The sequence below is a fragment of the Rhinoderma darwinii genome, chromosome 3 (genome assembly GCF_050947455.1).
Source record: "Rhinoderma darwinii isolate aRhiDar2 chromosome 3, aRhiDar2.hap1, whole genome shotgun sequence".
NCBI classification, from domain to species: Eukaryota; Metazoa; Chordata; class Amphibia; order Anura; family Rhinodermatidae; genus Rhinoderma; species Rhinoderma darwinii.
The window spans coordinates 256,565,567-256,582,222 of NC_134689.1; the positions used below are offsets into that span (position 1 = coordinate 256,565,567).

At 43.5% G+C, this 16,656-nt stretch overlaps 1 protein-coding gene across 2 annotated transcripts in view; it reads right to left on the reverse strand.

The window, feature by feature from the left end:
* Nucleotides 1-11,390: 11,390 nt before the first annotated feature.
* MPI (mannose phosphate isomerase) overlaps nucleotides 11,391-16,656 on the reverse strand; it is a 29,240-nt gene continuing 23,974 nt past the window's right edge. For both annotated transcript variants that reach the window (XM_075857800.1, XM_075857799.1), the window contains exons 7-8: nucleotides 12,467-12,675; nucleotides 11,391-12,092 (exon numbers count right to left, since the gene is read on the reverse strand). In XM_075857800.1, coding sequence (XP_075713915.1) covers nucleotides 11,880-12,092; nucleotides 12,467-12,675 — 422 coding nt within the window. In that variant the 3' untranslated portion in view covers nucleotides 11,391-11,879. The remainder of the gene's footprint in view (nucleotides 12,093-12,466; nucleotides 12,676-16,656) is intronic.

Genomic DNA, 16,656 nt, shown 5'->3' on the forward strand with positions numbered 1-16,656 from the left:
TCATGATTTGGGCTCCGCATGCCGCCACATTGGATTTGAAATGAAACTGAGATGCAATTGAAGTGTAGACTTTCAGGTTTAAAGAGGCTCTGTCACCAGATTATAAATGCCCTGTCTCCAACATAATCTGATCGGCGCTGTAATGTAGATAACAACAGTGGTTTTTATTTTGAAAAACGATCATTTTTGACCAAGTTATAAACAATTTTAGATTTATGCTAATTTAATTTCCTAATGGACAACTGGGCGTGTTTTTACATTTTACCAACTGGGCGTTGTGGAGAGAAATGTATGACACTGACCAATCGGCGTCATACACTTCTCATTTTTCCAGCCCCGCTTCTTTCACTGCACAATCACACTGTAAGGGCGGATACACACGAACGTGATTTGCGTCTGTGCAGCCCGCATGGTTTTCACGCGGGTCGCACGGACCTATGCAAGTCTATGGGGCAGTGCAGACTGTCCGTTAGTTTTGCGCAGCGTGAGTCTGCTGCGTAAAACTCGCGACATGATTTATATTTCTGAGTTTTTCGCGCATCAGGCACCCATTGAAGTCAATGGGTGTGTGAAAATCACGCATGCCCCACGGAAGCACGGAAGTGTTATTCGCGCAACACCACGTGCTTTTCTGTTTACAAACATCCAAACGCAGTGTCCTAATGATGGCGTCTGCCCGAAAAGCACGCAGCCGCGCATCCATATGAACAGGGCACACGGAGCTGTCAAGTGCCTTTTGAGCGAGCAAAACGCAGCGTATTTTGGACGCACAAAAATGTCACGTTTGTCTGAATCAGCCCTAACAATGGGCTGGAACAATGAGAAGTGTATGACGCTGATTGGTCAGCGTCATACACTTCTCTCCACAACGCCCAGTTGGTAAAAAGTAAAAACACGCCCAGTTGTCTATTAGGAAAGTTCTTAGCATAAATCTAAAATTGTTTATAACTTGGTCAAAAATGATCGTTTTTCAAAATAAAAACCACTGCTGTTCTCTACATTACAGCGCCAATCAGATTATGTAGGAGATACGGCACTTATAATCTGGTGACAGAGCCTCTTTAACTCAAGGGGTTGAACAAAAATATCCTGTGAAATGTTTAGGAATTGCAACCATTTTTCTACACAGCCTCCTCATTTCAGGGGCTCAAAAGTAATTGGACAAATTAACATTACCAGAAATAAAATGTATTTTTAATACTTTGTAGAGAATCCTTTGCAGGCAATGACTGCCTGAAGTCTGGAACCCATAGACATCCCCAAACGCTGGGTTTCCTCCTTTGTGATGCTTTGCCAGGCCTTTACTGCAGCGTCTTCAGTTGTTGCTTGTTTGTGGGTCTTTCTGCCTTAAGTTTTCTCTTAAGCAAGTGAAATGCAGCTCGATCGGGTTGAGATCTGGTGATTGACTTGGCCATTGCAGAATATTCCACTTGTTTGCCTTACACTCCTGGGTTGCTTTCGCAGCATGTTTTGGGTCATTGTCCATCTGTACTGTGAAGCGACGTCCAATCAACCTTGCTGCATTTGGTTGAATCTGAGTAGAAAGTATATTCCTCAACACTTCAGAATTCATCCGGCTGCTTCTGTCTTCAGTCATCAATAAACACTAGTGACCCAGTGCCTTTGGCAGCCATGCATGCCCATGCCATCACACTGCCCCTACCATGTTTTACAGAGGATGTGGTGTGCTTTGGAGCATGAGCAGTTCCAAGCCTTCTCCATACTTTCTTCCTCCCATCATTCTGATAAGGTTGATCTTCGTTTCATCTGTCCAAAGAATGCTGTTCCAGAACTGGGCGGCTTCTTTACATGTTGTTTGTCAAAGTCTAATCTGGCCTTTCTGTTTTTGAGGATGATTAATGGTTTGCACATTGTCGTCAACCCTCAGTATTTGCTCTCATGAAGTCTTCTCTTTATGGAAGACTTAGATACTGATACACCTACTTCTAGGAGAGAGTTCTTCATTTGGGTAGCTGTTGTGAATGTTTTTTTTCTTCATCATGGAAAGGATTCTGCGATCATCCACCACTGTTGTCTTCTGTGGACGTCCAGGCCTTTTGAAGTTCATGAGATCACCAGTGCGCTTTTTTGTTTTTAACGAATGTACCAAACTGTTGATGTGGCCACTCCTAACATTTGTGCTATCTCTCTGATGGATTTCTTCATTTTTTTTTTCAGTCTAACGATGGTCTGTTTCACTTGCATTGAAAGCTCCTTTGAACTCATGTTGTGGGTTCACCACAACAGCTTCCAAATGCAAATGCCACACCTGGAATCAACTCTAGACCTTTTACCTGCTTAATTGATGATGGATTAACGAGGGAAGAGCCCATGCATTCCATTAAATTGTTTTTGAGATAATTGTCCAATTACCTTTTTGGTCCCTTGAAAAAGAGGCAGCTACATATTAAAGAGCTGTAATTCCTAAATCCTTCCTCAAACTAGGATGTGAATAACCTCAAATTAAGGGCTTATTCAGACAAACGTGATATACGTCCGTGCAACGCGCGTGGTTTTCACGCGCCTCGCACGGACCTATGTTAGTCTATGGGGCTGTGCAGACAGTCAGTGATTTTTGAGCAGCGTGAGTCCGCTGCATAAAACTCACGACATATCCTATATTTGTGCATTTTTCGCGCATCATGCACCCATTGAAGTCAATGGGTGCGTGAAAATCACGCTCCCCACATGGAAGCACTTCCGTGTGACGCGCGTGATTCGCGCACAGCAGTAAAAAGTATGATTGAAAACGGAAAAGCACCACGTGGTTTTCTGTTTACAAACATACAAACAGAGTGTCATAATGATGGCGGCTGCACGAAAATCATGAAACCGCGCATCATATGCTGATGACACACGGAGCTGTTAAGTGCCTTTTGCGCGCGCAAAACGCACACGCTCGTGTGAATCCGGCCTAAAGCTGAGAGTCTGCACTTTAAGCCCATATTGATTATATAACTGTATATTCAATATGTTTTGGTAAACCGCTAAAATCCCAAAACTTGTGTCACTGTTCAAATAATTCTGGACCTAACTGTGTATAGTCTTCTATTGCATACAGCTCTCATGCTGCAGTCAGTTATCATACAGCAATGGAGTCCATATGATAATACTGAGATAGCAGAACACAGAAGCAAGTACACAGAGAAGCACCACTTCTGCTGAATTCACGGGGGACAGAAATATGTCCGATTTTTTCCTTGCAGAAAGACTGCAGCGGATTAGAGCATGCATTCTGTTCTTGATGTTTACTGCGAATGTCACCCTTTTCAATGTAGAAGGATGTCCGTTATAGTTGCCAATGGCACTTGTAAAGGAATAGTGCGTAGATATTAAAGTATTTTGGGCATGAGCCACATTTTGGTTAAATTAATCCTGCCGATCCAAGAGATTATAGCATCTCCAACTTGTATTATCTGAGCCTTGAGAGTGGATACTAATTCCTTAAAGTTCAAACTGACAGTTTGAGACGGATCCGCCGTCAATTTAAAGAGGCTCTGTCACCACATTATAAGTGGCCTATATTGTACATAATATGATCGGTGCTGTAATGTAGATTATAACAGTAGTTTTTATTTAGAAAAACAATCATTTTTGACGGAGTTATGACCTATTTTAGCTTTATGCTAATGACTTTCTTAATGGACAACTGGGCGTGTTTTACTTTTTACCTATTCACTGTCAGGACACTTGAGTAACGTTAATGTGTGTGTGTGTGTGTGTGTGTGTGTGTATGTGGCTGCACATAGTGATCTAGCTAGATCACTATTGCTGTGTAAATGAATGGAGAGAAGTGTATGATGCTGATTGGTCACTGATTGGTCAGCGTCATACACTTCTCTTCACAATGCCCACTTGGTCAAAAAGTAAAACAAGCCCAGTTGTCCATTAAGAAAGTAATTAGCATAAAGCTAAAATAGGTCGTAACTCCGTTAAAAATGATCGTTTTTCTAAATAAAAAAACACTGCTGTAATCTACATTACAGCGCTGATCACAATATGTACAAGATAGGCCACTTATAATGTGGTGACAGAGCCTCTTTAATACCTAAATAGGGTTTGTTTCCATCAGACCAGCTAAAGGGAAACAGAGTAGAAATGGACTGTTTCAAAGAGGAAGATACATTTATGGGTAACATGGTAGTTTACTTAGTAATAAGAAACGCTTCTTAATGCATTTATGCATGCAACAATGTTAGGGACAGTGTTCCCTATGAGGTGCGTGGCTGCGCACCTTCCACAGTCTGCCCACTAACTAAAGTTTCAAGCCCGCACATTGGCATTGCTAGCGCCGAAGGGGGTTCCGGTGCTAGCGACAGCCACATTCACTTGTATGTGTGTCCTCTAGACGCACATACAAATGAATACTTTAGGCTGCAGGCCACGTTAAGCCTGCAGCCTATAAGGTGCTGGGAGTCACGCAGGCTGGCATGATGACATCATATCACGCCAGTCTGCGCATGCGTCCTGCCGTAGAGGCAGTGTGTCGTGGGAACGGGGCAAGGTAAGTACAATCTTTTTTTTTTTTTTAAAGGAGCTGTGGCGTTGGGGGGCTGTGTAGCGCTAAATTCAAGGGGAGAGGGGCTGTATAGCACTATATACAAGGGGAGGGGGCTGGGCTCTGTAGCACTATATACAAGGGGAGAGAGGGGCTGTGTAGCACTATATACAAGGGGAGGAGGGGGCTGTGTAGCACTATATACAAGGTGAGGGGGGCTCTGTGGCACTATATACAATGTGAGGGGGGCTCTAGCACTATATACAAGGGGAGCTGTGTAGCACTATATACAAGGGGAGTGGGGCTGTGTAGCACTATCTACAGGGGGGTCTTTGGCACTATCTACAGGGGTCTGTGCCGCTATCTACACGGGTCTGTGCGGCGCTATCTACAGGGAGGGGGTGTGACGCTATCTACAGGGGGAAGACGCTATTTACAGGGAGGGGGTGTGTTGCTATCTATAGGGACAGCGGTGTAATGAAGGATTCTTTCACTGATGCCTATAATTGGTGTTTATAACTGCTGGACTTGTAATATTATAGTACATAAAAAAGTCATTAAAACTAATTTCAAATAAGTTTTCTTATTCTCTTATTTAGTCGCTATATTAGCATTTACTGGGGGGGGTATTACTTTTGGTCATCAGATTGCCCACCATTGATGGAGACTTGCCCTGCTCCCTAACCGCCCCGCTCAGGAGCAACCAAGACTTAAAGAGGCTCTGTCACCAGATTTTGCAACCCCTATCTGCTATTGCAGCAGATAGGCGCTGCAATGTAGATTACAGTAACGTTTTTATTTTTAAAAAACGAGCATTTTTGGCCAAGTTATGACCATTTTTATATTTATGCAAATGAGGCTTGCAAAAGTCCAAGTGGGTGTGTTTAAAAGTAAAAGTCCAAGTGGGCGTGTATTATGTGCGTACATCGGGGCGTTTTTAATACTTTTACTAGCTGGGCGTTCTGATGAGAAGTATCATCCACTTCTCTTCAGAACGCCCAGCTTCTGTCAGTGCAGATCTGTGACGTCACTCACAGGTCCTGCATCGTGTCGGACACATCGGCACCAGAGGCTACAGTTGATTCTGCAGCAGCATCAGCGTTTGCAGGTAAGTAGCTACATCGACTTACCTGCTAATGCCGATGCTGCTGCAGAATAATCTGTAGCCTCTGGTGCCGATGTGTCCTCGCTCGTCTGACACGATGCAGGACCTGTGAGTGACGTCACAGCATGATCTGGCAGAAGCTGGGCGTTCTGAAGAGAAGTGGATGATACTTCTCGTCAGAGCGCCCAGCTAGTAAAAGTATTAAAAACGCCCCGATGTACGCATATAATACACGCCCACTTGGACTTTTACTTTTAAACACACCCACTTGGACTTTTGCAAGCCTCATTTGAATAACTACAAAAATGGTCATAACTTGGCCAAAAATGCTTGTTTTTTAAAAATAAAAACGTTACTGTAATCTACATTGCAGCGCCTATCTGCTGCAATAGCAGATAGGGGTTGCAAAATCTGGTGACAGAGCCTCTTTAAAGGGAACATTGGTTAGGGAGAGATCGTTTTGGGGGGGGGGGGTGCGATCAAAATCACATCGTCCGCGTATAAACCTATTTTATGTTGAGTTCTGCCGACATGTAAACCCGTAATATTTACCTGTCTAAGCTTAGTGAATGGTTCCATTATCAAAACAAAAATTAAGGGAGATAGTGGGCGTCCCTGTCTCGTACCATTAGATAACGGGCAAAGGTTTCGATAACACACCAGGAACATAGACCTGCGCTGTAGGCCATGCATACATTGACATTATTGCTTTATGAATTCAACCTATGAACCCAAATTTATGCAGAACCTTTGAAAGGAAACCCCAATGGACCCTATCAAATTCCTTTTCGGTGTCTAGAGATAAAAATACTATAGGGTTATTAGTAGAATTAGCCACTTGTATTAAATCAATAAAAGGGATATTGGCCTGAAGTTACATGGGAAGGTTGGGGGTTTCGGAAGTAGTATAATTGTGGCAGATAGCATCTCTCAGGGAAATGAGCCTAAATCTACCGACGCATTAAACACGTTAGATAAAGCCTCCACCACAAGGTTAGAAAACAATTTGTAATATTCCCCTGGAAGTCCATCCGGGCCAGGACCTTTTGAGGATTTAAGGGTCTTTATAGCATTTTCTTCTTCTAAAACGGATACACGGGCACTAATGGTCTCCCTGTCTACCATAGAGAGTTGAGAAACCCATCAATCAATGAATCATTTGGTTGTGGAGTATTTTAATCTGTTTTCAAGTTATATAATTGCTCGTAATAAGCCACAAAGGCATCCGAAATGTCCGCTGGATTATGTACCTTACCCTTCTTTGGATGATCAATATGTGCTAACATATTTATATAGCATAAGGTGATGAAATTGTTTATGGAGGTCTTGAATTTGAGGAGTGAGTTGTGTGGTAGGTTTAGTTTATTCAATCGTTCTAATTGATATAATTGGGTTAATATAGAGTGTCTGAGCAATTCCCTTTTCTTTTTTTCATAAGAAGCTATTTTTATAAATATTCCTCTAACGACCGCTTTCTGGCAGCACCAAAGAGTGGAGGCAGAGACTTCTGGAGAGGCATTAAGTTCAAAGTATTGTTGGATGGAGGAGGCTATAGTCTCCCTGTGCTTAGGAATGTTTAATAGGTAAGTATTCATATGCCATGGTCTTTGATTTTTATAATTATGTTGCTCTAGAATAGAGTAATTGGTGCGTGATCAGACCATGTGATATGACCCACGGAGGCTGTCTCCACAGCTTGTATCAGGTCGCTATCAACCAAAAACATGTCGATCCTTGTGTATGACTGATGGGAGTGGGAAATATAAGTATAGTCCCGTTTACATGGGTGTAAATATCGCCATATATCGTGCAAATGCTCTTCTTTTAACAAGTGAGCTAGGTTGGGCCTGTTTCCTCCAGACAGGGCCGGCTCCAGGTTTATGTGGGCCCTTGGGAGACACAGACTTAGTAGGCCCCTTTGCGGGGGAACTCACGGCGGCACTAAAATGGCAGAAAACGTCACATTGTGCCCCCCCTATAGACGTTAAGCCCTATTTATAACCCAATATAGAAGTTAGGCCTCCAGTTTGTACCCCCATAAATTTAGTGCCCTGTGTAGATAGTGCCACACAGCCCCCTCCTCCCAGTTAGTGCCAAACAGCCCCCCTCCCTGGTAGTGCCACACAATCACCCTCCCTGTAGGTATCGCCTTTGGGGTTCCCTCTAGGAGTGAAATCCCCAGCCAGAGCATTGCTGACGCTCTGGCTGGGAATTCCGCTTCAGGAGAAGCCCCTGACGTCACTGTCCATATATGGACAGAGTTGTCAGGGGCAACCGCAGAGCAATAGACCTGGGCAGAGCACTACTAGCACTCTGCCTGGGATCAGGGGCGTAGCTAAAGGCTCATGGGCCCTGGTGCAAGAATTCAGCTTGGGCCCCCTACCCCTCCCCAACACCACCAGACCCCTGCGCACGCCTATGCCCAGCCCGACAGACCCCTTGAATGCCCCCACAGTATAATGCCCCCCATAGCTGCCCACCACAGTATAATGCTCCCGTAGCTGTCCCCACAGTATAATGCCCCTATAGCTGCCCCCACAGTAATTGCCACCCATAGCTGCCACATACAGTATAATGCCCCCATAGCCGCCCCATAGAGTATAATGCCCCCATAGCTGCCCTGTACAGTATAATGCCCTCCATAGCTGCCACATACAGCCCCCCTTAGCTGTCCCATACCCAGTATAATGCCCTCAGCAGCTACCATATGAGCCCCCCACCCATACCCAGTATAATGCCCTCATATGTATCTACCTAATAGAAAAATAATAACATAATTACTTAACTAGTCCCGTTCCCACGACGGGTGGAGCAGATCCTTCTCCACTGCACTGTGAGTGACTTGGCGCAGACAGGCGCGATGACGTCACTACATCACACCTCCCCGCTCCAGCATTGAACCCAACTGAATGTGCATCCTGCTTAGGGGGCCCGGTCGCAACTGCGACCTTTGCAACACCTATAGCTATGCCACTGCCTGGGACACTGCTCCGCTTCTGACAACACAGTCTATATATGGACAGTGATGTCAGGGGCTTTCCCAGAGACAGAGTTTCAGAGCAGAGCCGCTTCTAGCGCTCTGCCTGGGACTCCTTCTCTCCTGTTGACATCACCCAGCGGCCGAGTGGGGCCCCTCCTCTCAAGTGTAGTGGGCCACGGCTCTGCCTCCAGATGTACTTGAACAGTCTATATCAGGGTGTACCGTAGTGTTGAAGTCACCCCAGACTACAAGGGATCCTATTTTGACTTTATTCACTAGCTTAAAGAGCCTGTTTAAAAAATATATGTTTTTAATATGAGACATACCCACCCACCAAGGTATATAGTTTATTATTGACAGTACAAGTGATAATTATCCCTTGTGGATCAGCCCATGAGTTAATGCACGAAAATACTAACGTATCTTTAACGGCAAGGAGCACCCCAGCTTTTTTTCCTTTCATTGTTAGCTGTAAATGTATGAGGATAACTTATATGCGAGCATTGTTTTTCAATGATAAGGGATAAAATATGCACGTATAACTTGCATATTTTGCTGAGGTAAAACTGCAGCACTTCCGTCCTATGTGAATCCAGCCTTAGAAGTTTTGTAATCTCAAGCACTAATAATTTGACTCTGGGGGTTTTATTATTGATCTTCTAATAAAGACCGTTATTGTAATTGGTACTTCTCCATATTTCCCTCTAAAAGCACTGGAACAGAGCTATATTGAGAATACAATAGTTTGTTTTATGTAGAACATACAAAAAGCACCATATGAAAAACGGCAGGAAGCTTGCTCCCATTGAAATGCATGGCAATAGTATTCAGAATCTGTGTGAATACGCCAGTATGCATGAGACCAAAGGAGACTCCAGACTGTAGTCAGAAACATTTGTCTCTATTTAATTCAAATTCTGGGGCTGCATTAACCGGTTAGTGACCGCCAATACGCCTTTTCACGTCAGACACTAATGGGCTTTATTCTGATGCATACGCCTTTTCACGGCGCTGCATCGGCATAAATAAATAGCGCAAGGAGCCATTAAATCTCCCTGCTCTCAGCTACCTCCAATATATCAGTATCGATCTCGCCAGTTTAACCCCTCAGATGCGGCACTCAATAGCGAGCGCCGCATCTGAGTGGTTTTGGAAAGAGGGAGGGAGCTCCCCCTCTCACCCCGCCGGCATCCTGCGATCTTATCGACGGTTTCTATGGCAGCCGGAGGGGGGCCTAAAAAAGGCCGCCAGGTCAGCCACTAGATATGCCTGCTAGGCCATGACAGAGGCATGGCCAAGCAGATGCCTGTCCGTTTTACACAGCCAGGCACTAATACACTGCAATACAAAAGTATTGCAGTGTATTATAAATGCGATCGGAGGATCGCATAATGTAGTCCTCTAGTGGGACTAGTAAAAAGAAAAAGTTTAATAAAGTTAAAAAAACCAAAACTTATTTATCAGACTATAAGACGCAGTTTTTAGCAAGAATAAATCTTGCTAAAAAGTCCCTGCGTCTTATAGTCGGCAGTCAAGGGACCCGGCAGCGCCAGGCCCCCTGACCGCTCCTTAATTAACCCCTTCCCGACCCATGATGTGCCGGCACATCATGGAGCGGGGAGTGGATGATGTATGGAGTGGGCTCATGCGAGGAGCCCGCTCCATACACTGCAGGTGTCAGCAGCTGACATGCTGCTCTAACGGCCAGGAACTGTTCCTGGCGTTTAACTAGTTAAATGCCGCGGTCAATAGCAACCGCGGCATTTATAGTGGTTTTCCCATGAAGGACATTTATGACATATCCACCTCTGGGACCCGCATCTATATCTAGAACGTGGCCCCCTAAACCCCATTCTATCTTACACGGCTCCGCTGTCTTCCGGCTACTTCCTGCTTACATGGTCGATTTACACATACAGCGTAACTCGCTGAGCTAAGCAGTTTCCGTAACTCCCATACAACCGAATAGTAGTTACGGAAACAGTGTAGCATGCTACGCTGCTTCTGTAAATGACATTCACTACTATGGGAGTTACGGAAACAGCGTAGCTCAGCTAACAATGCAAAAGGTGATCAAAAAGTCGCATCTACTCCAAAATGGTACCAATAAAAACCAGAAGTCGTCCTGAAAAAAAAAGCCCTTATACAACTGCATCAGTGGAAAAAAAAAAAAAAAAAAAAAAAGTTATGGCTCTTGAAATATGGAGAGACAAAAACAAATAATTTTGAAAAAAAAAGAGATCTTACTGTGTAAAATTAGTAAAGTACAAAATTTATATAAAATTTGGTATCGTTGCAATCGTAACAACCCGCTGAAAAAAGCGATTGTGTTGTTTATACCACATGGTAAATGGCATAAATTTAGGATGCAAAAAAGTGTGGCGAAAGTGCATTTTTCTTTCTATTCCCCCCCAAAAAAGTTAAACAATATATGTACCCAAAATGGTGCTATTAAAAAATAAAACTTGTTTTGCAAAAAAACAAGACCTTGTACAGCTATACCGACGCAAAAATAAAAAAAAAGTTATAGCTCTTTGAATGATACGATAGGAAAACGTAAAAAATAGCTTGGTCATTAAAGCCTAAAATAGGCTGGTCACTAAGGGGTTAAACAATGTATATGGGTATGACACCCTGGTAAATGGGCATCTGAATGTCAACACATTTTAATTGATCATCGCTTTTATGAAGAAGATGGTGATGATATGTTGCAATAAAACCCCACATTCTATATTGCTGTCCACCTGTTTTTATTCAACAAGCAATGCCATAGAAATCTTAATGAGGGACAAATAAAGCACGACATCTTTAGGTTTCCATGGCAACCAATTTATTTTGCCCCTGGACTACAATTTTTTTTAGTATCTGGTAAATACAAGTATGGAAATAACACATTTTATTCATCTCTAATCCTTATTGCAGTTGTAGAACCCAGAATGGTGTAACTAGTCATGTAACAGTAGTCAAGTGGCCATACATTATATATATGTTAGCCGTGCCAGACCATTTATCGTGTATGGTGGCGTCCCGACTCTCCCCGACTGCAGATACCGGTGGAGAGAAGGGTCAGGGTGTGTTGAATTTTAACATGGTCAATAATTTTGTTTGTTAGGAGATAAGTCACCACCAGAGGAGTCTTGAACAGGCCGTCTCCCTATTGAAAACACCTGCACGCTCGGCGGTTCTGAGCATGTATGTAAATGGGGAAGTTGTTAGGAAGAGTTGTCGGCCGAACAAACGATTGTTTGGCCGACAGCTATTTTAAAGTGTATGGCAAGCCTTAGATCTTTCCATCATTACAACAGACAACAAGCCCTGAATAAAAGGAGATTGTGGGATGGGTCAACAGTCAGGGTTAAACTTTCATTTGCAGAAAGGAAGATCGTCGTGCCTGGAAGAAGACTTAATCCTCCATGGATTTCTTGGCTTGAAGCGTGACCCCGGACTAGCAGTAGAATGCTTGCAGAATCGAGTGGTGCAACTTGGTACTGTGTTACAGAAGATGGGACCTGCAAGGATAAAAATTGCTAAATTGAGTTATTGAAAAAATGTATGTTGGGTATTCCCTAGAGTGGAAAACCAAAATTAAAATTCATTATATTTCACCGTCATTCTGCTATTCGGCATTAGTAGTCAATACTATGCAGTACCCAGTAATACAAAATAATGCCTAAAATGACTACGCTATTCAATACAACGGTATACAGTGGAAAAAAAAAGGTAAAGTAAAAAAATAAAATGGTATACATTTATTTTTTTACATTGGGAGGATACGTTGAAAGCTCTTCGTGTATACGTCAAACAGGGCAACAGCCTAATATGAACAGTGCCTAATACTAACAAAATGCCTCAAATTAAAGAGCAAACTGTTGTGCTGATTCACCTCAATTTTGATGACTGAAAAATCAGGTACAGGGGGGTTGTAGAGGAGGGCGTAGGGATCCCCAATAATAGGTGATGGGGTAAACAGCTTGTCAGCAGCAGGAGCTGGTATGTACGTCAGCATTGCACACAGCGTGTCCACGTCAATAAATTTAGGGGTGAGTCCAGCACGGACGGTGTTATCAGAACAAGCCATACATTCCACGCAGTCTGTTATAGAAGAAAAAAAAGAAGAAGAGGTTTACATTTATACATTAGCCTTAAACGTGTCTTTATGCTTATTTACACCCCTTCTTAAAAAAAATGTTTATATATATATATATATATATATATATAACTAGGATTCACTGGTGTGATATACGAGTAAAATATAACATTTATTTATAACTCTCTAAAAACAGGGGTACAATCACCACTGTGAAAAAGCCCCACCGTGTGTATAAAAACGTATTAAATAATAAACTCTGAGTTCTAATTCAATTGTGAACCTACTATAGCTCAGTGTTCAACAAGAATATCAATACGGAATCAGCATTTGAAAAATGGGCATAACAATAGTCTTGACCCTAATTCACACTAGAGTCTGTGATAACCGCACCGGAAGCTCCTAGTGTTGAGGTATACAAACAATGCTAGTGTTCCCAATGCTAAAAAATTCCTATTCACAACCGACCCAACGCGTTTCAATACTCATCATCAGGGGTCTGTAGCTTGGTCACTCTGGCCAGGGATGCCAGCGATATTTAGTTCAGCAGCAGGTATTCTGCTGTACTCCACGGAAGCATGCTCGCATAGATGTCAGCGGCATGCTTCATTCTGGGACTCTGAGTTATTTAAAGCATCTGACTCCTCCCCCTGTCCTCGGCACCGCCAATCGAAACAGCCAAACACACTCACCAATCGAATTCGTGACACCTGTCCATGTGACTCCCGGCCATCAGCTGACAGCCAGGAACCAACATCGACCGCATCAAAAGCCGAACGCGCAGGTGCAGTAGAGGCCACAATCGAGTCGCCCATGCTGCCGGGAACTCACCACTGCAAAGAAGGAGTATATCGATATTTAAGAGTTTGGGTAAGTGTTGCGGATCAGCTCAAAACCCGCAGCTGGACTGCCATTGACAAAACAACTACACTGATAATACATATTGTGTAGATAAATGAATGTCTACCCCACTACAAGGTGTCATTGGAACACCTAGGGTATGTGCACACGTAGTGACCAAAAACGTCTGAAAATCCAGAGCTGTTTTCAAGGGAAAACAGACCCTGCTTTTCAGACGTTTTTTGACCAACTCGCATTTTTTGCGGCGTTTTTCACGTCCGTTTTTGGAGCTGTTTTCATTGGAGTCTATGAGAAAACAGCTCCAAAAACGTCCAAAGAAGTGTCCTGCATATAATGTATATAAGTGTCCTGCACTTCTTTTAACGAGGCTGTATTTTTACGCGTCGTCGTTTGACAGCTGTCAAACGACGACGCGTAAATAACAGGTCGTCTGCACAGTACGTCGGCAAACCCATTCAAATGAATGGGCAGATGTTTGCCGACGTATTGTAGCCCTATTTTCAGACGTAAAACGAGGCATAATACGCCTCGTTTACGTCTGAAAATAGGTCGTGTGAACCCAGCCCTACTGAATAAGGAACCATAGCCAGACTGCCCACATGATGATCATTGATAATTAAGAGACCACCTGTCATGACGACCATGTGGGTCTCTTGCTATCCTGAAGGGAAAACTGGCCATGGAAATGCATGTTTAAATGAATGTTCAAATAAAACATGCATAATTTGTCTGCTCATTTAAACCCCCTGGTTGTGTGCACGCCAATCTATAGATCCACTGGGCTTCCTTTCGTAGTATGAGGTTATCCCAGTCACCTCCCCGTTTGGGAGACCTAATGAGTTCAATTGCTTGAAATTTAAGACATTCTGCACGACCCTGATGTGTAGCGTGTACATGTTTGGATATAGGAGTATCTCTAGAATTCGCAATATCGCCAACATGTTCTCTGATCCGGCGCCGAAACTGCCGCACCGTTTTTCCCACATAATTCAGTGGACTTGGACATGTTATCAGATATACCACCCCTGCTGTTTTACAATTGACAAAATCACGAATGTCATATTCCAATTGCGTAACGACACTCCTAAACTTGTCACCTTTTTGAATAGAATCACAAGCCTTGCACCTGCCACATCTGTGTGTGCCTGGTATTTGTCTGTCCAGCCATGTTCCTTTAGGGTATGTTCACACGAGGGCGTCCGTAACGGCTGAAATTACGGGGATGTTTCCGCCTGAAAACATCCCCGTAATTTCAGCCGTAACGGCATGTGCAGGCGCTTGAACTCCGCGTCCATTACGGACGTAATTGGCGCTGCTATTCATTGGAGTCAATGAATAACGGCTCCAATTACGCCCAAAGAAGTGACAGGTCACTTCTTTGACGCGGGCGTCTATTTACGATCCGTCATTTGACAGCGGCGCGTAAATTACGCCTCGTGTGAACAGACAAACGTCTGCCCATTGCTTTCAATGGGCAGATGTTTGTCAGCGCTATTGAGGCGCTATTTTCAGACGTAATTCGGGGCTAAAACGCCCGAATTACGTCCGTAAATAGGCCGTGTGAACATACCCTTAGGTGCAATGGGGTCAAAACAACTATGCATAACTCTGTCCCTGATGTTTTTCCCTCTCCGGAATGTGACTGAAGGCCATTGCGTAATCTGATCTATCAAATCTGCATCAGTACTAAGAATACGCCAATATCTCTTCAGGATCTGCATAATTTTACATTGTTTAGAATCATAAGTGCCTATAAGTCTCGTAACGCTCTCTTCCCTTCGTTGTCTAGGAACAAGACGACTCTGCCTGTCCGCATCTCTCGCTCCCCCATAGGCCTTTCTGATTACTCCCTTAGGGAAACCTCTATCCTTCAATCTGGTTGTAAGTTCCTTTGCCTGTCTCTCGAAGTCGTCCATGGAGCTGCAACTCCGGCGTACTCTCATGAACTGACCCTTGGGAATACCGCGTTTAAGGGGATAAGGATGACAACTGTTCCATTGCAGGAAACTATTGGTTGCTGTTTCCTTACGATGTACTTGAGTACGGATTGTACCCTCTGATGTTTTTATAATTTTAAGGTCTAAGAAAGTCAGTTCCTGATTGTTGATTTCATATGTGAACCTTAGCCCTAGATCGTTCTGGTTAAGGGCAGCCACAAAACTATTGAATTCTTCCACTGTTGAATTCCAGAACAGCAGCACGTCATCAATATATCTGATCCAGATCCCTATTGACGAAGTCCACTTGGAAAAACTCTCCCCAAAAACAATTGTCTCCTCCCACCAGCCAAGAAATAAATTTGCATAGGTGGGAGCAGTTGGACTTCCCATTGCAGTACCACATTGCTGGTGAAAAATCCTGTCTTCAAAGATAAATACATTTTTCTCCAGCACAAAATGTAATAACTGCAGAACTAGCTGGTTATGAGCCACAAATTGAGTACCTCTAGATCTCAAGAAGTACTCTACCGCTTCACAGCCAAGTTTGTGTGGAATGGAGGAATACAATGCCTCTACATCCAGGCTAGCCAGAAAAGTACTGCGTTCCAAAGTGATACCTTCAATTTGTTTCAAAACATCCATGGTATCACGTACATATGATGTTAAACCCAGTACAAACGGACGCAGCACCTGATCAATATAAGTGCTTACATTTTGAGTTAGATTGTTTATGCCTGAAACAATGGGTCTGCCACGTAAGGGGGGGTACCCTTTGTGGATTTTGGGCAGACTATAAAAACATGCCATGATGGGAAATTGTGGAAATAGGAAATTAAATTCACTAGCACTGATCAAGGACCTGCTTTTTGCATCACCCAGAATGCCCAAAAGCTCCTTTTTGAACAGTGCTGTGGGATTATCCTTTAAGATGGTATAACAGTCAGGATTGAGCAAAATGTCCTCACACATTTTTTTGTAGTCTTCCCTGCTAACCACGATGGGACACCACTGTTCAAAAAGGAGCTTTTGGGCATTCTGGGTGATGCAAAAAGCAGGTCCTTGATCAGTGCTAGTGAATTTAATTTCCTATTTCCACAATTTCCCATCATGGCATGTTTTTATAGTCTGCCCAAAATCCACAAAGGGTACCCCCCCTTACGTGGCAGACCCATTGTTTCAGGCATA